At 43.2% G+C, this 23,689-nt stretch overlaps 1 protein-coding gene across 45 annotated transcripts in view; it reads right to left on the reverse strand.

Annotated features, from left to right (window-relative positions):
* Window positions 1–23,689, reverse strand: part of CLASP2 (cytoplasmic linker associated protein 2) — a 182,152-nt gene that overhangs the window by 4,646 nt on the left and 153,817 nt on the right. For all 45 annotated transcript variants that reach the window (XM_045436717.1, XM_045436723.1, XM_045436720.1 and 42 more), the window contains 7 exons: window positions 20,210–20,353; window positions 18,321–18,427; window positions 16,758–16,911; window positions 13,255–13,483; window positions 6,069–6,262; window positions 5,430–5,558; window positions 1,122–1,328 (listed from right to left, as the gene is read on the reverse strand). In XM_045436717.1, the coding sequence (XP_045292673.1) occupies window positions 1,122–1,328; window positions 5,430–5,558; window positions 6,069–6,262; window positions 13,255–13,483; window positions 16,758–16,911; window positions 18,321–18,427; window positions 20,210–20,353 (1,164 nt within the window). The remainder of the gene's footprint in view (window positions 1–1,121; window positions 1,329–5,429; window positions 5,559–6,068; window positions 6,263–13,254; window positions 13,484–16,757; window positions 16,912–18,320; window positions 18,428–20,209; window positions 20,354–23,689) is intronic.

The raw sequence follows: 23,689 nt of genomic DNA on the forward strand, positions 1-23,689 counted from the left end.
AAGCTCAACATATGTCCCACCCCTACCGTTACTCGAAGTCACTCACCCAACAGAACATGCAGTCAGTAGCCACCGTGTGTATGATACACACACCATGTACATTCTGTACAAAGAAAGGGATTTGGATCCTATCTTCAAGGACCACACAATTTAGTGAGCAATATTAGACTCAGAACAGAGTCAAAGAGAACACTACAGATGCACAAAGAAATGAGTAATTCTCTTCAGGAGGGGTATACGCTCTGCAATTCTGGCCATTAAAATTACATTACAGAATAATAATTTACTGGATGGGAGAGTTAACAATTCATGATTAAGCAAAAAAGCATGCTATAAAATATGATCCCGTTATGAAAATGTTTCTGCAGATGGGTTTGTGTGCATAGAAAAAAACCACATTACACCTATGGCTGTAAATCAGTGTAACCATTTTGGAGAGCAATTTGGCAACACCTAGGAATTCTACTTCTAGATATATACATAGAAGTATAAGAAGATACTATAAAGAAGTTCACTGCGATATTTATATCATTAAAAAAGGAAACAATCCATATATTCATCAAGAGACGAGTGGATCAACCAATTGTGGGATTCACATACGTGGAAATTACTCAGCCATAGGACAGGAATGAAATTCTAACACATGCTGTAACACAAGCCCTGAAAACATTATGCTAAATGAAATAAGCCGGCCACAATAGGACAGATACCGCGGGATTCCATTTAGGCCAAGAACCTAGCAAGTAGAAGAGCCAAAGCAGAATAGGAGTTACCGGGGGCTAAAGGGCATGGGAACAAGGAATTATTCATTAATTAATGGGTACAGTTTCCACTGGGGACGAGGAAATCTGTTCTGCACATGGGCAGTTGTGAGGGCTGCACAACAGCATGCACGTATTTAATGCCGACGAATCTCACGCTTAAAAGCGGCTCAATGGTAAGTGTTAGGTTACGTATGTACTTAACACACACACACGCAAAGCTGGCTACGGAAAGTCTCTGCTCTGAACGTCCGGGGAGGCAGGAAGGCTTGGTTATGCCGCTCGTGCTGCCTAGAGCGTGCCTAAAATAACCGAATCCCCAAGGTAGTACAGCTTACCCCTCCAAGTTTGGTTTCTTACCTGTATCAAGCCTGGCATAATCTCTGGCAAAAGCAGGTTAAGGGTGTCCTTGGACACCCGCTCTATCACTTTCGTTTGCATCTTGATTGCAGCCAGATTGATTGGGTAATCTGCGGTTTGGATGATGGGGCAAAGCACTTTGATGCACTGCTCGGGACTGATAGAAGTGGCCAGAACCGATGCTGCTTCCTCAGCAGATCTCACCACCTGAAACAAAGGGGAAATTGGGCCGGGAGTAAATTTAAGAACGTTATGCTGGGGCGCCTGGGTGGCGCAGTCGGTTAAGCGTCCGACTTCAGCCAGGTCACGATCTCGCGGTCCGTGAGTTCGAGCCCCGCGTCGGGCTCTGGGCTGATGGCTCAGAGCCTGGAGCCTGTTTCCGATTCTGTGTCTCTCTCTCTCTCTCTGCCCCTCCCCCGTTCATGCTCTGTCTCTCTCTGTCCCAAAAATAAATAAATAAACGTTGAAAAAAAAATTAAAAAAAAAAAAAAAAGAACGTTATGCTGCGTCCTGGAAGTACAAACGTCGTGAAATATGAAATAGGACAGGATATCTACAATTAAAAGCAACTTTTCAAAATGTTTGTTTATTCTTGGAGAGAAAGGGAAGGAGTGGGGAGGGGCAGAGAGAGAGAGGGAGACAGAGAATCCGAAGCGGGCTCTGGGCTCCGAGCTGCCCAGAACCCAACACCGGGCTCGAACTCACAAACGGTGAGATCATGACCTGCGCTGAAGTCGGGACGCTTAACCGACAGAGCCACCCAGGCGCCCCAGCACATCTACAGTTTGCTTTGAAAATACTACAATAAACACGACACAGTGAGGGTACAGATAAAACAGGAGTGGCAAAATATAACCTGCTGAAGCCAGAATGGACACATGGGGAGAATATTTCTTCCAGACATTCTTCCTTCTTTTGTGTTCTTAATGTTGGCTAATGCGATTTTTACTTTTACTCTTTTTGAGAGACAGAGCAAGTGTGTGTGTGCGCACACAAACGTGGGAGGAAGGAGAGGAGGAGGAGGAGAGGGATGAAGAGAGGGAGGGAGAGACAGAGGAAAAGAGAGGGAGGGAGAGGGGGGGGGAGAGAGAGAGAGAGAGAGAGAGAGAGAGAGAGAGAGAGAGAGAGAATCTCAAGCAGGATCTGTGCTCTCAGGATGGAGTCCAACACAGGGCTCGAACCCATGAACTGTGAGATCACGACCAGAGCTCAAGTCAAGAGTTGGATGCCCAACCGAACGAGCCACCCAGGCACCCTGGCTAATGCAATTTTTAAGTGCTACTGTAGTCTTGCTGTGCTGGGCAGTGAAGGCTCTATTTACCAAGGCTCTATTGACTGTAACGCGAACGGACCCTCTGCAGCAGCCGTGCTGAGACCCTGCTCGTTATCCTGTACCCGCAACTCCAGGAGTGTTGGTGTTCTTTTCATCACGTTAGTACAAACTAAAACCTCGTTAGTAAGTTATCAAGTTCACATGCTATTCTGTTCATAGTGATTTTCTTTCCTTCTGCACTGGGCCTAGGAGAACGGACACGGACTTTGCAATGAAGAAAAGAAATGCTTGTCCATCTTCACAGAATCTGTAGTCTCTAAAGATGGTCTTGAGACCACGCAAACATTACTGCTTTGGACTCTACTTTAGTCGTTTCTCACTTAGGGTCTCAAGCTGTGAGCGTCACCAAGGAAAGGTACAGCGGCAAATCCAATGGTAGACCCGGGGCTAATTTTAGCTGGATTACCTTAAGAATGTTGATTTTACCTTTTGTAAACATACGGATTCCGGGTCTTATTTGGGTCAGAGGGTGGATAACTGCACCACAAATAGTCATTTTTTAAACCTTCAGCAAGATACTATGGATGTTCCACTACTGCTGAACAATAGCTCAATAAAAAATAATCCGAATAAAAATCCACACAGATTTAAAAGTTATGACTTACTCTCCTACAAGACTCACAGTCATATCATTTGAAACCCAGAGGGTTTCAATTTCTTCAAATATGCACCAACACTTCTTTTTTTAAGCTATCTCCACACCCAAGGTGGGGCTCGAACTCAGGGTCCTATCAAGAGCTGCTTACTCTACTCACTGAACCAGCCAGGTGCCCCGAAGTCCTCACCAACACTTTTGTTTTATTTATTCATTTTGAGAGAGAGAGAGAGGGAGGGAGGGAGGGAGCCTGTGTGCCTGAGCAGGGGAGGGGCAGAGAGAGAGGGGGAGACAGAGCATCCCAAGCAGGCTCTGCACTGCTGGTGCGGAGCCCAACTCAGGCCAAACCAAGAAACCCTGAGATCACGACCTGAGCCGAAACCAAGAGTTGGATGCTTAACGAACCGAGCCACCTGGGGGCCTCATCTCACCAACACTTCCAATTGTCGTTCTTCCTAGTGTACATAAAGTGGTATCTCATTGTGGGTTTAGTTGTATTCTCCTAATGAGTACTGATATTGAGCATCTCTTCTTGTGCTTATTGGCCATTTGTATATCTTCTTGGGTGAACTGTCTATTCAGGTCGTTCGCCCATTTTTAAATTGAGTTATTTCTTTTCGTTGTTGAGTTGTCAGAGTTCTTTATATATTACCTCATCAGACATAGGATTTGCAAAATTTTCTATTCTGTGGGTTAAATTTTCCACCTTTTTTATGGTGTCCTTTGAAGCACTAAAGTTTTTTTTTTTTTTAAACATTATTCTTTGTGACACTGCTTTATTTATTTTTTGAGTAAACTCTATGCCCAACGTGGGGCTTGAACTCATGACCCTAAATGAGTCTCACTGACTGTCGCAGCCAGGTGCATCTGAAGCACAAAAGTATTTATTTATTTTATTTTATTCATTTTTAAATGTTTACTTATTTTTGAGAGAGAGAGAGAGACAGAGCATGAGCAGGGGAGGGAGAGAGAGAGGGAGGGAGACACAGGTTCCGAAGCAGGCTCCAGCTCCGAACTGTGGGCACAGAACCCGACGTGGGACTCCCAACTCACAAGCTGTGAGATCGTGACCTGAGCTCAAGTTGGACACTTAACCGACTGACCCACCCAGGCGCCCCGTTATTTTATTTTTAAAACAATATTTTACTTTTAAGTTATCTCACCACCCAATGTGGGGCTTGAATTTACAAGCCCGAGATCGAAAGTTGCGTGCTCTGCCCACTGAGCCAGCCAGGCGCCCTGAAGCACAAAAGGTTTCAATTTTGATCAAGTCCAATTTATGTTCCTGTTGCTGTTGGTTACTTGTGCTCTTGGTGTTATATCTAAGAAACCACTGCTCAATCCAAGGTAACAAAGGTTACAATCGTGTTTTTTCCCGAAAGTTTAGTTTCAGCTCTTTCATTTAGCTTTGATCTACTTTGTCTCACTGCTGTTTTCTAACTTTTCTTTTTTGATTTCTTTTGCTTATGTCTTGGTTCTACAGAGACATCTAATGCTACTGCTCTGGTGCCTTCTCTTAGAATTGCAGTGTGTACCTGACATTTCCTTTTTTTGTTATGTCTGAGACAATACAAATCCTCATGGTTATCTCATCAATGCCACTGTAGGTGGTAGAAATATTGTGACTAAAAAGAGATGAGACAGGAGAGCGAGACAAACCAAGAAACAGACTCTTAACTCTAGAGAACAAACTGATGGTCCCGAGAGGGGCAGGTGGGTGGGGGATGGGGGAAATAGGTGATGGGGATTGAGGGGGGCACTTGTGATGAACTTGGGGAGTTGTATGGAAGTGATGAATCACTGTATTGTACCCCTGAAACTAATCCAACTCTGTGTTAACTAACTAGAACTTAAATACAAACTTAAAAAGCACCCCCACCAAATGTTTTTTTACACAACTGTAAATGCATACAGGAGACAGATTTGCAGGACTTCCAGGAAAGCTATCCTCATTATTTTATTGAATAAACTTTTAACAGATATCTAGTTCCCAGAGGCGATTTATTACCACTTTAAAATAATGATTCTTGTCTTCATTAGTTATCTCAAAAAACCAAATTCTTATCGGTAAGTGGAAAGAGAAGGCTGGCGATTCTAAGTAGAAAACTACAAGACAAATTACAGAGGAAATGAAATCAGGATTATTTCCTAGAGCTGGTTGTATTAGGGGAAAGCCCATGATATCACCATAATTCACTTAGTAGAAAAAATATGACTGCAACTCCATCAGATATTACCTGGAACATCGAAGTGAAGTGTTCGTTTGATTGAAATGATGGATACTCTCCAAGGGTACCCTTCAAGCAATGTTTGTATGTTTCATGCAATCACATCAGAGGTACTGAGAATAAAATAGTAACTTAATCATCAGGTAACTCACCTCCTTATGAGGGTCTTTATGTGCTTCCAACGTTTTCATGACCGTCAGTTCTGCATAGTTTTTAAATCTGGCTGGTTGATGCCTTAGGATTTCTCTTAAAACCTTTAATGCCAAAGCCCTGATTGTAGGCTAAGAAGAAATATTTTAATGTTTTTAATATTTTGGGTTGTAGACACTAACCTACTACATTTTCTGTATCTGTATCAAGGATCTTAATGTTGGCGCGGGGATAAGTTGTAGACAACTGTATAAAGCATACGGTATATGGCATAATTAAGTTTTCACATCTCTACTTGAAAACTTATATCATACTTCATATATTTGTAGGAGATCCAGAACCAACAACATTCTATGAAAAAGGAAATTTTACTTCTGAACTGGTTTAAATACGCAAAACAAGTACTCGTCTATAAAAACACTTTCAGCTACCTTTCATTTCTCCCATTGTCAATTGTTCCAAATCAACTGAGTTGTTGGTTTAGAAGACAAAGTACTCATAATGAAAATTTCACACGGGAAGAAACAGTAAAAGAGACCGATCTTCTCAATTTCCAAATTTGTGAAGCACTTGATTAGCAGGCAAGGGTGGGCAATAAAGACAGGAATAACAGGCTATTATTTACATATTCTGCCATTTACCTCTTTATCCCCAAGGGTTTCAAGCAACAGAAGTAATATTGTTTTGAAGTGTTCATCCCAAACGCTGAAAGATTCCTCCTGTGTCAGTTTCATGAGTTCATAGAGGGCAATTTTTCTTTCCTCTACACGTTCATTATGGTTAGACAACTCCTTCAACAACTCTGCAACCAGGTCAGAATGGTCTAGGGAAAGATCTGGCAGGAGGACACAAGATTAATTCTGTAACTCTTGTTAAGTATGGGGATGACAACTTTAGTTTTAAGGGAAAAAAAGGACTAATTTTCTTTTCCATTTAGTCATCTTGAACCCATCAGTTTTAGTTGAAAACTTTTTATAATAAAAATTTACATGGAGAAAATATATAATGAACCCCATATACCCATCGCCTAGATTTAATAATTAGCCAGATTTTACCGTTCTTACTTCATCTTCCTCCCTCCCCACATTCTTCCTGAAATATCTCTAGTAAATGGCAATACATCACTTTATCTTTTATCTTTAAGTACATCAGCATGCACATCTATGGTGTCACGCCAGGAGGCTCGCAATGTTTGATGCCTCCATTTTCAGAGGTACCAACAATGGCCAACAGATTGAGGTGGTGACAACGTGACCTTCCGTTGTAAAGTTCCCCCTCAATCTTTTTTTTTTTTTTTTTTTTTTTGAGGGAGCTGGGGTATGGAGAGAGAGACAGACACAGAGAGAGAATAAGTGGGGGAGGGGCAGAGAGAATTTTAAGCAGGCTCCACACCCAGCACGGGACCCGAAGCAAGGCTTGATCTCAGGGCTGTGAGACATCATGACCTGAGCTGAAATCAAGAGCTGGATGCTCAACCGACTAAGCCACCCAGGCGCCCTAAGAAAGACTATATTTTACTTAAGGGGGGATTCAGAAACCTGAGGAAAGGAAATAGAGCTGAACCATTAGAACAGATGAGTTCAACGAGAGTAAAACTAACAGATGATAGGGAAGGAAAACGGAGCCAAAATGATGACAACATTCGCTAACTATTAAAAAAAAAAGTTTGCTCTGACAACTTTCATGGAATTACAATTAGAACACTAACGTCATCATACACAGCGCACAAGATATGATTACTGAACTTAAAAATTTGAGATATGTGAGAAGACCACTCACATATATGAAGATCTATGACCACTAAGGTGAACCAAGTTGGGGTTTTGGAAGATCAAGCAGAAGAACCTCTATAAAGTGCAGAGCAAACCATGAAGAAGAAGAAATCTGAGTTTAAGGATAACATCAACATCTTAACTTGTAGGATGAAAACTGTCCACAGTAACTTCATTGCCAGCACTGGAACAGCATTGCCAGTTTAACAGGAAATACCAAAGCAGGATAAATGCGTCTCTATAAACCTCATAAAAGTCATTCCTGCAAAGTTCTGTTATCAGACTTGCACAGAGGATTGTTCCAGTAAGAGTGTATTTTATTTCGGCCCAATAAAGGGAAGTCACCAAAGAATGCTTTCCAGGGAATGCAGCTCTTTTCTCTACGAATATAAGCTTTGTAGTTACCTAGGAGATAATCAGAAATGACTAAAATGGTCTGGACAGGTGACTGACAGGAAAATCATTTCTGCCAAAGAAAACACATTTGTTACAAAACCAAACTACTTATATCATACAAATGAGATAAGACTAAAGTCATTAATTCAGATAAAGTGTAACCGACTGTATTTCCTCTTCTGATAGACAGGCATCAAGGTCATGTGAAAAGAAAAGGCTCTGGACCCACCAAACCTGTGCCTCTGATTCTGGGTGCGACAGAGGTACATTCTTAATTACTGTGGAGGCTCAGATTTCTCACGAGTAAAATGGGAAAAGAACACCGACTTCCTACTGTCATGGGGAGGACCTGGGCTGAACTAATAGTTTTTCTTGTGTCTTTATGATAAATATTGGCCCAATTACAACTCTGATAATATTTCTGTTGCAGTGCTGAAAATATATGGGCTATTCTTTTCACTGGCAAACTTTGATAAGAGGATTCCTTGAATAACAGTATCATCCTCACCAGCAGTAATATTCTGAAATCTTATGGTCTCTGGTAAACTTTACAAACGTCATGTGGACATTAGTGGGGTGTTAGTTTTTTGTGACACGTTAATCTTGATAAATTTATCACTCATGTGTCTGTAATGTGTAGAGAATCATCTGAAGAATAGACATACTAATTAAGTCTCAGAATTTCAAAACAATTTCTTTCTACAGAAATTCTGACTTAAAAAAATAACTACATCCTGCCAAAAGTTATGGATTTTAAAAACCAAAAAAAAAAAAAAAAAAAAAAAAAAAAAAAAAAAAAGAGGAGGAATTTTGCAACCAGGCAGACATGAAAGGACAATCCAAAAACCAATGGAGGTCAATACGCTAAAAAGAATGGGTAATGTTAGCAGTGTTCACGATAAAATAGGCCTTTCTAACAAGGCCTTCCCCACCTCAAGTTTAAAAATGAACGCAGACAATAAATGAAAAGAACTGCAATATGAAGCTTAGAGCAACTACTGTTTTGTTTGATGGCTTATCCATTTTCAGAGAGTGTTTACTCAACGTAAAATGGCTGTCTTAGGTTTCAGAAGTCAATCAAGTGTTATGCTGTGAAGAAATTTTCTCAAGTTCAAAAATATTCCACCCAGTTTAGATTTTGGTTATGTAATTTCCAAACACATCTTCCTTTAACAAATGGAAAATATATGATCTTTAGTAAAGGAGAAGAGAATTAGACAATAAGTGGATAACCTTGCCAAACTGTCATCATTTTGGCTTTGTGATAATATTAACTCTCTGAACCTGAGCAGTTGGTAAAAACATAATTCTTCAGCCTCACAAATGAAGAGATTTTTCCATTCACCAAACTACAGATGACCAGGCCTGGGAACACAGATTTCTGAACAGCGTAAGTAGGGTCTCCACACCTGACAGTGGTGAACTACGGAATTTCAGGGCTCAGCCGGGCCAAGAAGGGTGTCCACATGGAGTGGTGACCAGGTGTGACCTGTGAGAGCCCAGGGAGAAGGAGAAGGGCACCCATGGCCCCAGGAGTCAGAGCCCAAGGAGGCTGAGCGCACCCAGGTGGAGTGGCAGAGACGGAAAGCTGGCTGCAGACAGGAGGACTGACCCAATAAGTAAATATATTAAAGGTAATGAAAGGCAGGTTGCTCAGTGTCACAAAAGGGGCTTATCCAAAAGGGGGCTGATGCCAAGAGCACATGACCTGAATCCAATCACAAGAGAACATCAGAACAGGAGGATACTAGAAATAATCTTATGGTGCTAAATTGAATTGGGAGTTTATGTAAACTCATAGCTCTTGATATAGAAATAAATAAGTATACATCAGTGTGTGTATGTGTGCCCATGGACAGACATACGTATACATATATTCCCTTAGCTTTGGCCGCTGAGAGGTCTTAGGGGGAGTGATATCTCACTAGCAGTGGGTATCCCTAGTGCTCAGACTTTAGCCTTTAAAGACCATTTTCTATTAAATGAAACCGAGGACCGACCCCTGGGGAAATGATTGATTCGAAGACTCAAGCAGGGTCAGCACAACATTTTGTCATGCCAGATGCAAGGATGGGGACACTGGCAAAAGAACAGGTCAAATCAAAGGCAATCTGAGCATCAACATAAATAATGATATTACGAATTATAAACGGTTGAGTACAATGCAAACCATGAGTTCATGTAATTATAAATACATAAATGAAACCTTTTAAATGAATACATTTTAACACAGTTTTAAAGTACCACCTTACAAGGCACTTACTAATTATACTTTTTTTTTTTTTTTTTTAAACGTTGACTCCTTTTTGAGAGATAGAGAGACAGGGCATGAGCAGGGGAGGGGCAGAGAGGGGGGAAACACAGAATCTGAAGCGGGATTCAGACTCTGAGCTGTCAGCACAGAGCCCGATGCAGGGCTCGAGCCCACGAACTGTGAGATCATGACCTGAGCCGAAGTCGGATGCTTAACCGACTGAGCCACCCAGGCGCCCCGAGCACTTATGAATCATAAAAAGAGTAACTTCACAGTGGAGAAGCGTGGTAAGCACCAACATAATCAGGTGATAAAAGTTTCTACACCAGTCACTGGGCAAAGTGAAACCATTTATTACCTGAAGAATGGACTATCACTTCTGGGACACTGATGCCAAGAGCACATGACCTGAATCCAATCACAAGAGAACATCGGACAAACCCAAACCGAGGGAGATGCTAAAATATAACTGGACTTCACAAGTGCCACGGTCACTGAAGGAGACTACAGAGACACGATGAGATTCTGAAGTGGGTCCTCTGGCTACAAGGTATTCTCACTGGACAAGTGACAAAACTCAAATGGAGTTTCAGGACAGGCGATTATTAATGCACGAATGATAATCACCTGATTCTGAGGCGTATCTTGGGGTTATGTGGGAGAGGGTCTGTGTTTAAGGAGAGCACATCCTCAAGTACTTGAGGTGACGGATCATCGGTCTGAAGCTTACTCTCGAGAGGTCAAGAGAAAGTTCTTTGTGCTGTACCTTCATTTTTTAAACTTTTGATTGCTTTAAAATTAAAAAAAAAAAAAAAATACATAAATTGCAGCTGAGGTAAGAAATGTCAGCGGACCCAGTCTGGTCTGCCAGCTTGTGACGGCTGTACCTAAGTAATTTTTTTTTTTTTTTTTTTAATTTTTTTTTCAATGTTTATTTATTTTTGGGACAGAGAGAGACAGAGCATGAACGGGGGAGGGGCAGAGAGAGAGGGAGACACAGAATCGGAAACAGGCTCCAGGCTCTGAGCCATCAGCCCAGAGCCCGACGCGGGGCTCGAACTCACGGACCGCGAGATCGTGACCTGGCTGAAGTCGGACGCTTAACCGACTGCGCCACCCAGGCGCCCCTGTACCTAAGTAATTTAAGAACAAAGCTGCTAAGCTACAGGTCTCAGTTTACTGGGCTGCTGGAACCACACAGGGATTAAGGGACAGGCACACGCTACGTCCAATGCATTCCCTCTGGTTCTGTTGCTGCCACAACTAAACCTCAGCAACAGAGCCAGCTAATTGTGACAGATCAAAATACACCAAAATCAATCATTTCGGCAGTTTATAGATTCTTCTGTAATTCAGAGTTAGTTTGGCAAGTTGCCGTAATTTTGTCTTTGTGATAATTGAGATATATTAATACTTAAAAAAATTTTTTTAAATGTTTATTTATTTTTGAGAGAGAGACAGAGAGAGAGAGAGGGAGAGAAAGTGCAAGCAGGGAAGGGGCTGAGAGAGAGGGAGACACAGAATCCGAAGCAGGAGCCAGGCTCTGAGCTGTCAGCACAGAGCCAGACGCAGGGCCTGAACTCATGAACTGTGAGATCATGACCTGAGCCAAAGTCTGACGCTTAACAGACTGAGCCACTCAGGTGCCCAACATTTTTTATATTATTAAAAAAATTTTTGTTTTAATGTTTGTTTCTTTTTAAGACAGAGGGAGACAGAGTGCAAGCAGGGGAGGGCCGGGGGGGGGGGGGGGGGGGGAGACACAGAATCTGAAGCAGGCTCCAGGCCTTGAGCTGTCAGTACAGAGCCTCATGTGGGGTTCAAACCTATGAACCACAAGATCATGGTGTGAGCCAAAGAAGGACGCTTAACCGACTGAGCCACCCAAGGTGCCCCTAAAAATTTTTTTAAAGTGTTTCTTTTTGAGACAGAGCGTGAGCAGGGGAGGGGCAGAGAGAGAGAGGGAGACAGAATCTGGAGCAGGCTCCAGGCTCTGAGCTGCCAGCTCAGAGCCCGATGTGGGGCTCAAACCCATGAACCGCAAGATCATGACCTGAGCCAAAGTCGGGTGCTTAACCAACTGAGCTGCCCAGGCACCCCGATACATTAAGACTCTTAACGTGACATATTGGTAAAAACATGATTCGTCAACCTGGTTGGTAATCAAAGAAATAAAAATGAAGATATTTTTCCACTTACCAAATTATAAAAATTAAAAAAAGATTGCTGATCTCTAACTTCTCAATCTTTCTAGTGATTGAGGAAATGCTACCATTGGGATGACCTATTTTATATCCATCATGGTGACAAAATTTTAAAAGGTTTGAGTGTTCTGTGCTGGTGAAGCAATCAGCACTACACCTCAACTGGCCAAGTATTCTGAGTCAGTAATTGGGTAGTAACTCTCAAAACTTCAACTTAGATAGCCCTTTATCAAGCAATTCTATCTCTAGAAATCTCTCAGAGTAAATTACTTACATAGGTGCATGAAAGCTGATGCAGAAACATGTTCACTGACAGCAACACTGGGGGAACAAAGGAAAACCAGAAACTACCCGAGCGTAGTATCATACGAATGTTAAGGGGGGGATTTTCAAATTCACCCACATACAGTTATCTATTATTTTACATTACTTGAATCTTCAGTAAAAAATTAATGACTTATATAAATTTGCAGAGAAAAATGTAGTTCCTTCTTACTAAAAATACCTAAGCCATATGCAGTGTTTTGTACTTTGTCTCTGTACACCTTACTCGAACCTAACTGCAAAGTGTGGCTGGAAGGGCAGACCGGTAGTACGTATCCACCCTCCTTCAGAAGGGACGCTGAGGAACAGTCAACCAAGCGCCAGGCCGGGCAGCGGAGTCAACGTTGCAACTCAGTCCTATGCCCTTGGTCCAAGCACCGTGAGTGCTGGAGCTCGTCCCGCGCCCTCGGTCCAAGCCGCTGACAGCGTTGGAGTTGGTCCTAAGCTGACTTCAAATTCTAATGGTGACTTTGTCCACACTTGGTCGTGAACGCATCTTATGAGAGTTTATGATTTCACACTTTATTAAAGGGCCCTTACAAAGAATGAGTAGTTCTTCAAAGGTTTTGTCACGCTGGTCTAAAAATTAACGGCTGAACGGCGTCTAGAGATAAACTAAATTTAAGCCGCAGCGGACTTCACTTGTTTCTGGGCGGTCAGTATGGTTTTCCTGGTTTTTGAGGATGATGTCAGGGTTACCCTGTTTCTCTCTCTGCGGCAGAAAACTACCAAACCACCAGAAAGGAGCTCCTGGAAGATGGGGGAACACCTCTCCATCCCGAAGCTCCTTACTTCTTAGGGAGTTACGGTATTTCTCCTGCTCCACTGATTACCAGCCCCCGAAAGCACAGGTGACCAAACATGACCCACGACCTACCGTCAGGAAACTGGTCGGCGTCGTCGTCAAACATGGCTTCCTTGAGGGCAGACTTATTGAAGGGACTGATGCTATCTGAATAGTTATATGGATTATAGTCTCGCGAGCGTGGGGAGGAATGAGCAGGCATCGACTGGAGCAACGAAGCTTTATTATCAAGGGAGGTTTGGCTTGAGTCGGTAGCATCGCCTCCTGCCCTTGGGTCAGGCATCCCGGGACCGCCACACATCTATTAATGGGAAGGGGAAGGCGCAGAAAATTAACTCACTTTCAAGTATCTCTTTGAAATTCTAAAAAAGATGTTTCTCTGTTGCTTCAAAGGAACCAACATGAGGAGTTAAAACTTACATTCAAAATGTCAAAGCTTATCGTAAAGATGTAAAACAGAAACAAAAAAACCAAAACCCGCAGCTGTGAGAGCAAATAAGAAGCACAAAAGAATGTTGTTTCCAATGACTGCCGCAGTTCCCTTGCTAAGGGCTTGACCAAACAACACGCAGGCAATTACAGCTCTCTATGCCACTTAAAGACATAAAAGGACTTTCGCTACCAACAGGGAACTAAAAGCTGCCAGATTCCATTGTTAAGGTAGTAAATCACACAAGGACAGGATGTCAACAAAGTATAAAAGAATCAAATTTTGGGGTTGCCGGGGTGGCTCAGTTCGTTAAGTGACCGACTCTTCATTTTGGCTCAGGTCATGATCTCACAGTTCCTGAGACTCGGCCCTCCGTCAGGCCCCATGCTGGGCATGCAGTCTGCTTGGGATCCTCTCTCTCCCTCCCCCTTCCCTGCTCTCTCCCTCTCGCATGTGCACCCTCTCTCTGTGTCTCTCTCTCTCAAAAAAGGAAAAAAAAGGGTGGGGGTTGTCTGGGTGGCTCAGTCAGTTAAATGTCCCACTTCTGCTCAGGTCATGATCTCACGGTTCATGGCTTCGAGCCCCGTGTCGGGCTCTGTGCTGACCGCTCGGAGCCTGGAGCCTGCTTCGGATTCTGTGCCTCCCTCCCTCTCTCTCTGCCCCTCCCCTGCTTGTTCTGTCTCTCAAAAATGAATAGTAAAACATTAAAAAATAATAAAACACTTTTACCAAAGGCCTCAAGGCTTGTAACTTTTGAAAGGATGCCTGATGGAGTTGGAGCGCATGAACATACTTTAATCATAAAACATCAATACTGACACTGATTCTAATACTAGTATGAAACTCATTACTACCACCAGATCACCATCACCACCGTCTACTCAGCAACTATGTGCTAAGCCATTACTCAGGTGCTTTACTAACATTCTTCAAACATTCACCGTGCACCTACTGTGTGCCGGGCTTCATTCTTGGCAGGGGGGTATATTAACGAACAAAAGAGAATGCTGTCCACCTTCACGGAGTCTACATTCTAGTTGGGGGACAGACAGTACAAAACTAACGAATGAGTAAAGTAGACAGAATGGTGGAAGATGATTCGCGTGCGGGAGGTGGTGCCGTGTTAAAGGGACCGTGAGTGCTGCGGTGGGAGGGAGGCAAGTGCAGGCCAGTTAGGGTGGTCGGAGTAAGCCGTGCGAACCAAGACTTGAAGGAAATCAGCCAGGAAGCAGGTTTCAGACAGAGGGAACAGCCCAGACAAAGGCCCCGAGCAAGAGCCCGCCCGGGAAGTTCAAGGAACAGCAAGGAAGCCAGTGTGGCCGCAGCAGAGGAAAGCGGGAGGAGACGAGGCCAGAGAAGTGACAGGGAAAAAAAAAGCCAGTCGTGTAGACGTTGGCTTTTATTCTGGGACGTCCCACAGGGTTACAAGCGGAGGTGTGCCAAGACGTGACAGGGGGTCACCGGCAAAATCGAGGAGGCCGGTTCGCTGCCGATTTTAACAGCCCAGGGGAGAGAGGACTGATGGGAAGGCCGGCTGGAGCCAGAAAGGCAGTGACGGAAGTGGACGGAGTTTGGATCGATTTTGAAAACGGGACGACAGAGCGAGCGTGGAGGATGAGAGAAAGAGGGGCGGTGAGGACAACTCTCCGGTCCCAGGCTTTTGGCTAAGTGACGAGTGCTACCAACCGCGACACAGAGGAGCAGCGTCGTGGACGAGACTGCAGATGCGGCAGGGAGCTGGCTGGAGGCATGAGAGCTCCAGAGGGAAGTTGGGCTGGACAGACGCGTATCGCTTCTGACACTGACAACACCTTTCAGAGTAGGATGTCGTCGCCTCGTCTTCCTAACGGAAACACTGAGCTTTAGACGTGATAACATCGTCTGACTACTGGGTATCTGCCAGGAAGCGGGATTTGAAGTTACTTCGGCCAGAATCCTGTGTGAGCTCCCCACCCCGCACCCTGCGATCTCTGAGGAAAAAAAGTCTCAGCAGTGATTCTTACCAAACCGTTATTGCTTTTGGGGTGGGGAACCTCAAATATGAGTGGTGAGCCGGCTCTGGCCCGATAGGCACGGGGAGAAAAACAACAGCGGGAAGGCAGAGGAGGGAGCCCTTTCGAGATGTGCTGAAGAATTGCCATGCTCCCCAATTCTGCAAACGCTGAGAAACCACAGATTCCATAGGAAATGACGGGATGGCTTGTTCTGAGAAAAGTCTAAGCAGCAGCAGCAGGGTAAAAGACAACTACTCTTTTTTTTTCCTTCCCTCGCCCCAAACAACTACTCTTTGTATGAACAAACTGAGCAGTATTCACCAATGTCAGAAAAATGGGTCATAACATTCTTCACTGGAGCCACACAAACCGATGACACAAATCTCCACCACTGCACTAAGGGGGAAAGAAAAATCGAAACACATTAGGTCTTACGAGACCCATGTGATCTGGCCCACGTCCCACGCCCCAACCCTTTCCCAATGATCCAACAACACTGCCTCTCATCCTGGTTCCCGACTAGGCACAACTTGCTCTCATCTACATGCCTTTGGACTTGCCACTTCTTCTATGGGATTCTCCTCTCCCAGATCTTGTACGGCTCCATTTAGGTCTCGGTGGAAAAATCACCTACTGAGAGAGGCCTTCCCTGACCGATTAATCTCAAACAGATTCACTTTGGGGAGCCTGGGTGGCTCAGCTGGTTAAGCGTCCAAGTCCTGATTTCGGCTCAGACCAGGATCTCATGACTGGTGAGATCTCTCCACACGCGGGGCTCTGCGTGGACAGTGCGGAGCCTGCTGGGGATTCTCTTTCTCTCTCTGCTAGTCTGCTTGTGTGCGTTCAAGTTCTCTCTCTCTCAAAATAAACAAACGTTAAAAAAACCAGATTCATTTTATGTTCTAACCTAAAACTCAATAGTACTCATCTCTATCAGAAAATTAATAAGGAACTTGAGGGCGGCGACTTTGCCTTGTAAAATCTACGACCCAGCACGGTGCCCGACGTGTGGCAGATACTCATTGAACGCTTATAGAGTGACCCCTAAAAAGTGACATCTGAAGACGACAGAAAGTTAAAAAAAAAAAACACAACCCAGGAAAAATCTCTTAATGAACAAGTCTGCACCGTAAGAATGTGCAAATACTCACAGAATCACCATCATCTTTTTTAGAATCTCTTTTCAACGGCTCATTCATATCTTCTTGACTACGGAAGCTGAAATTCTGAATTGCTTCAGTGACACCTCTAAGAGAGCTATAAATATCTTCAGAGTTCATATTTTCTGTGTCATAATCAAATGCACTATGAAAAAGACGACTAATTGTTATTTGGGTGTCATTTTAAAACACATAACACATTTGAGATTAGGTAGGGTATTTCTAACAACAGGATGAGAATGTACACTCCCCGAAGCACAATTAGCAAAACCAAATCAAACCTGACAACTGTCAACGGTGAAGGCACATGTCCCCTGGTCCATCCACTAAGGGCAGCTTACGAGGACTGTGAATGCATAGCCCTTAACAACTGGTTTGTCTTTCACCTTCAAAAATGTTCTGATTAACCAGAGGTCAGCAAACCATGACCCGTGAAATCTAAAAATGTTTACTTGTTTAAACACTTGGGAGAAAAGTCAAAGTAACAATTCATGACACGTGAAATAAAATTTCACGTTACATAAAATTCTTCTTTCAAGGTCCGCAAATAAAATTGTTATCGGGTATCGGTACCCGCAACACTTATTTACTCCGGCCTCCTCTACGGCCGCCTTTACGCTGCACCAGCAGAACTAGGTACAGGTAACAAGGCCTAAAATACGTACCATGCGGCCCTTTAAAGAAAGTTTGCTAACTCCTGTGATTTGTTTACAATAATGGCACAACTTGAAGACAAGATAAAGGTATTATACACAAATTTACAGAAGGCAGAGAAGTTTCACTACTGAACATATGTTTATAGTACAATTCTATAATTAGATTCTAAAACTCAACTGAAGCTGGAATTCAGCCATCAGATCGTCACATATGTGTGACAAGGAATAACTAGGCTAGATGTTAAGTCTGCAATGTATTTTTCTTCCTCAGATGCTGAAGTATTCTATAAACGTAATGAATATGATGAAGCATGCTATGATACATGGCTAATAATAAAATTAGTAACTACACTAATAAAAATGGACTGCTATACAAATGTTTTTAAAAGCTAGGAAAAGGGAAAAAAATGTTAGTCCATTAATGAGTCAAGAACTTCATCTGAAATACAGCCTATGCTTGAACTTCACAAGTGTGTGAAAAGTTTACACAGCTTATATTTTGTATTAAGGCCCAATCTCATAGTCACATTTTTTTCCGAAGACACAGTCATAATGCTATTTCATATTTAGCCTTTCCCCATTCTTCACTATTTTTATGCTTTTGTCTATAAGCACATCTGAGAAACATAGAAACATAACTATGCCATTTAACGCATTAAGCAGTAATTTACAAAAGTAAGTGTCCTTTGCACTTACCAAAAAATTTGATATCCTATGCGTTATTTTCACTTAAGGCTTAGTTTGGGAATAAACTTAAACATTTTTTGAATCTGCTAAATTTCTACGTGTCAAGACCTTTGAAGCCAAGTGGAAATCAACTGGAATTGTATCAATGTCCGTTGTCTAAGAGTGGGAATCTGCAAACACAAGCCATGATGGAAAAGAACTCTTTTGTTACCTTGGAGATAAAGTATTCTGTGATGTGTTGGTAGGAGAAGTAAGAGGACTGGACCAGTTGGCTGGTGAACGTGCTGTTGGCCTTGTCAAAGGACTCCCCATGGGACCCTGATGGGGGGAGTCAAGTAAATATTAACACATGACAGGTAAGTTCAACTAAAAGGCTCTTGAGGAAGCCATGCAATCAAGAAGTTGAACAGTATGAAAGAGCTGTATTTGCAGGTCAGTATTTTAAATATTCATGTCTTTATCTCTGCTTTCTGTAGGGAAAAACTTTCCCCCTACTTGGAAACCTAACTCTTTAGTCTTCTCTTGTTTTCCTTACCCACTTCCTACCCTCAAATATCATCAACATCTTCCTCCTCAAAGATTCATTGGACCCCAAACTAACAATTTGTTTTTTAAAAACAATTTTGTTTTTAAACAACAGTTTATTTATTTTGAGAGAGAGAGTGAGCGTGCATGTGAGCAGGGGAGGGACAAAGAGAGAGAGAGAGGGAGAGAGAGAGAGAGAGAGAGAGAGAGAGAGAGAGAGAGAGAGAGAATCCCAAGCAGGTTCTGTACTGTCAGCACAGAGCCAATGCGGGGTTTAATCCCATGAACCATGAGACCACGACCTGAGCCGAAATCAAGAGTCAGATGCCTGGGGCACCTGGGTGGCTCAGTCGGTTAAGTGTCAGACTTTGTTCGCCTCAGGTCGTGATCTCACGGTCTGTGAGTTCGAGCCCCGCGTCGGGCTCTGTGCTGACAGCTCGGAACCTGGAGCCTGCTTCGGATTCCGTGTCTCTCTTTCTCTCTGCTCCTCCCCTGCTCGCACTCTCTGTCTCTTAAAAATAAATAAACGTTAAAAAAAAAAAAAGAGAGAGAGAGAGAGAGAGAGAGAGAGAGAGAGAGAGAGACGCTTAACCTACTGAGCCACCCAGGTGCCCCCCAAACTAACAATTTTAAATTAGCTCCCCATCCTGGGGTGCCTGGGTGGCTCAGTCGGTTACGTACGTGTCTGACTCTTGATTTTGGCTCAGGTCATGATCTCATGGCTTGTGAGATTGAGGCTCAGAGCCTGCTTGGGATTCTCTCCTTCTCTCTATGCCCTTCTCTGCTCATGCTCTCTCAAAATAAACAGAAGTAAAAAGAAGTAAAATTCACTCATATTATTAATTTGCCTGCCTGTTAAGATATAATTAAACGATTCCTTTTCCTTTTAAAAAGATAACTAGCTTTAGTCCCAAGACATCATTCTGATTATTTTTAACGCTCAGACTTTACCTTAAGCCTGCTATAAATGCATCTAATTTCTCCTTCATCCACAATACAAGGTCTGTCCTTTTAAAAAACCTAAGTTCGGTTCTTTAGGCATATTATGTAAACGATGCTTGCCATTTAAGGTCTATAAAACACTGTAATGTTTCATTTATTCAGACCTTCCTTTCCCAAAACCAAAGTTGGTACCTTCAAGCGAGTACGGACCCACAAACCTGTGAACAGGTTTTGGAACACCCCTTCCCAAGCCCCAGCTTCTTCAGATGTTATTTGTCAATCAAGTCACCCCTTCTAGCCCTCCAACAAGGACCCACTTCTCTAAAGAGCACGTCCTCATTCCAAAGGCCTGCAGAGCCGCCACCCTCATCGGAGTTCTGCTCGCGTTTTACTTTCCTGTTCGTGTCCTGGCCACGTTCACCACCAACCTAGTGGATGGAAACATGCTAAGCCTAAGGACGGTACTCTTTCCAGGACAAGATTTAATTCTGCTTAGGGAATGCTGCCCAGTACAGATGCAAAAATTATATACTAGGATCAAAAGTTTACTTCGGGTAAAAGCAAGCAACTACTGTGACGCCAACCATCCATCCATCATACCACAGGATAGCCGAGAGGAGAACCGAAACGTACCTGGGTTCCGTTGCCAGTGTTTCGAAGGTGATTATGAAGAAGCTTGGTAGCACCATCCTGAAAAGTTTTTGGTAAAGCTCCTAATAACATTGTAAACTCTGGAGTATTGAGTTCAAATAGGGAAATGAGCACGGACTGTGCTGCCTGTAAAATGAAGACATTTAAGAAGCAGATGAGTGTATTTCGGTAACTCAAAGGAGGCAATTTTCTTCAGTCAACATTTCTGTTCAATAGCACAAGGCCATCGTTCCCACAGAAACATAAGTTGCCTTTACATACTTTCAGATTTTGTTGCTGGGAGAATAAAAAAATATTTATTTGCGAGAGACAGAAAGCGAGCACGCACGAGCGGGGGAGGCGCGGAGAGAAAAGGAGAGACAGAAGAAGCCCAAGCAGGCTCTACGCTGTCAGCACAGAGCCTGGCATGGGGCTCGATCCCACGACTCAGAGATGACGACCCGAGCCATTACCAAGAGTTGGATACTTAACCGACTGAGCCACCCAGGTGCCACATCATTTATTTTTTTTTTGAGGGTAAGGGAAGACAAAAATTGTCAAGAATATAATCTAGCACTCAATGGCAGCAGTTAACCGGTCTCCGGGGTTATTTTTTTAAGTTAAAAAAAAAAGTATTTTGAGATAGAGAGGGAGAGGCAGGGGAAGGCAGAGACAGAAGGTCAAGCAGGCTCTGCATCGTCAGCACAGACCTGATATGGGGCTTGATCTCACAAACTACGAGATCATGACCCGAGTTGAAACCAAGAGTCGAACGCTTAACCGACTGAGCCACCCAGGTGCCCCAAGACCGTTTCCTTTCCAGGGTTATTCTACCAAAATATACCACTTCAGTTTTCCTAATAAATAACTACAAAAAAGACGGATGGAAATACCTAAGTATGGGTATCCCATACCCTTCAAAAATTCCCGTTGTACCACTTGACTTTTATGAAAGACCTACCACAGTACCTGCTTTCCCTAACCAAAAGAAAAACAAAGATCCTCACTTTTATAAATAAAGGCAAAAAGCCAAAATACATTCAACATTTGCTTTGCACTGAGCCTGTACTCCAAGCAGTGAGAAGGGCGTCACCAAGCTCCTTCCCCAGGAACTACACTCAGCATCTCAGCATTAAGCCAGCATCGCTTTGTTGAACTGTGTTGTGTTGTGTGTGCTTTATCTTGATTTGTGCTGTGTGTCTGTTAGCAAGATGCATCCCAAGGTGTCAGAAAAGACGAAGAGGGAACTCTCAAAAGTTTTTCCATGGAAATTAATGGGACTGCTTCTTTGCTTTACACATTTTGGTGTATGAAAGGTTTCACGCAACAGTCTACTTTCGGGTAGCAGGGGAAACCTGTATATCCCTAAGCTATACAAAGCTCATCCAGAGCAACTTCTTACTTTTCATTAGATAAGTGAAAAACTAGTCTAACGTTTGGGTGGAAATGGGAACAAAACAAAGCTTACTCAGATCAGTTAAGAAAACTTATAAATTTACTTTCTTCTTTTAAAATAACCAACTGAAGGGCGCCTGGGTGGCTCAGTCAGTTGGGCGTCCGACTTCGGCTCAGGTCATGATCTCACAGTCTGTGAGTTCGAGCCCCACGTCAGGCTCTGTGTGACAGCTCAGAGCCCGGACGCTGCTTCCCATTCTGTGTCTCCCTCTCTCTCTGCCCCTCCCCTGCTCATGCTCTCTCTCTCTCTCTGTCCCAAAAATAAATGAAAACATTAGAAAAAAATAAAAAAAAAAAATAACTGAGTTATTGAAAGCCAAACTTTGAAATTCAGATTTCAAAGAAACTTAATGAGAGGAGAAAGACACCCACAAAGTTCACAATCACGACTCAGAGGGAAATGTGTGCATCTGATTCTGGGCGTGTTCAGATCCCAGTCTTAGAAAACTTAAGCGTCCTGAGTTTACGACATCTGAATATGCAACACTAGTGGAATGGTTACATTCTGTTCCACTGGTGCAACGGCAGACCGCACAACACAGCCTTGGAAGGTGACGGAGTTGAATGCACGAAGAGATCGGCAGAGGGCTATTAGACGCTGCCGAAGGAAAGATCTAATAAAACCACAGCTGTGACATAAGCCCATTTTTCTGAAAACGACAAAACACCATTGTGTGGGTATGCACTCGAACACAGTGCTTGAATGAAACGGAGTGTATTTTGAAACAAAAGTTTATGGTCTTTTCTGGAAAATATTAAAACTACCTCAAGTTTATTTGAGCCAATGAATTAAGGTACACTTTATTCCATCTAGGGTTTATTCTGGTGTATGAGACTCCGCTTTCTTTCCTCCCAGAGACAGAGAAGCCAGCTGTTCCAAAACCACTTCCCGGTCAGCGTATCCTTTCCTCGTGACTGCAAGTGACACCCTTATTGTGAGTTAACCTCCTAAAGAAACCTAAGTGTCTTTGATCCTCTATGTTCTATCAACTATTTCTCTATTTCTGCATTAAGTAATATGGGTTTAAGTTGCATGATTTAAAATGCAATAGTTTGTGAGTATATTTTGATAAAGCCCGTTTTCCTTATATTGTAGTATCACATTTTTTTTTTACTAGATACATTTTTTAAAATGTTTATGTTGAGGGGTGGGGGAAAGGCAGAGAGAGAGAGAGGGAAAAAGAGAATCTGAAGCAGGTTCCATGCCGCCAGTGCAGAGCCTGACATGGGGCCGACCTCAGGAACTGAGACCATGACCTGAGCCCAGATCAAGAGTCGAAGCTTCACCGGGACACCACGGTGGCCCTAGGTTTTAATTAATCAACTTACTTCTTTCACAGCATAAACCAGGTCTTTATTAGAGTACTGTATCCCATTTCTGTCTTTTTATCTTTTTAAAGATTTGATTTTTAAGGAATCTCTACACCCAACGTGGGACTTAAACTCACAACCCTGAGATCAAGAGTCCTACACTCCACTGACTGAGCCAGCCAGGTGACTCCCCTCCTTTTTTTAAAGTTTTTACCGTTAGTCAGCATAACAGTGTTATCAGTTTCAGGTGTATAATACAGTAATTCAACAACTCCACACATCACCCCGTCTTCATCAGAAGGGTGCTCCATCACCTACTGAATCTCCCCACCAATCTCCCCTCGGGTAACCTTCGGTTTGTTCTCTACAGTTAAATTTGTTTCTGGGTGTCTCTCTTCTTTTTTTCCCTTTGCTGCTGCTGCTTTTTTTTTTTTTTAAGTTTATTTATTTTGAGAGAGAGAGAGAGAGGGAAGGAGTGGGGGAGAGAGACAGGGAGAGAGAGAACATGTGCACGCCTGCAGGGGAGGGGCAGAGAAAGAGGGAGACAGAGAGAATACCAGGCAGGCTCCACACTGACAATGTGATGTAGGGTTCAAACTCACAGACTATGAGATCATGACCTGAGCCGAAACCAAGAGTCGGATGCTTAACCCACTAAGCCATCCAGGTGCCCCACTTGTTTTGTTTCTTAAATTCCACGAGTGAAATCATATAGTA

The sequence above is a fragment of the Leopardus geoffroyi genome, chromosome C2 (assembly GCF_018350155.1).
Source record: "Leopardus geoffroyi isolate Oge1 chromosome C2, O.geoffroyi_Oge1_pat1.0, whole genome shotgun sequence".
Lineage (NCBI taxonomy): Eukaryota > Metazoa > Chordata > Mammalia > Carnivora > Felidae > Leopardus > Leopardus geoffroyi.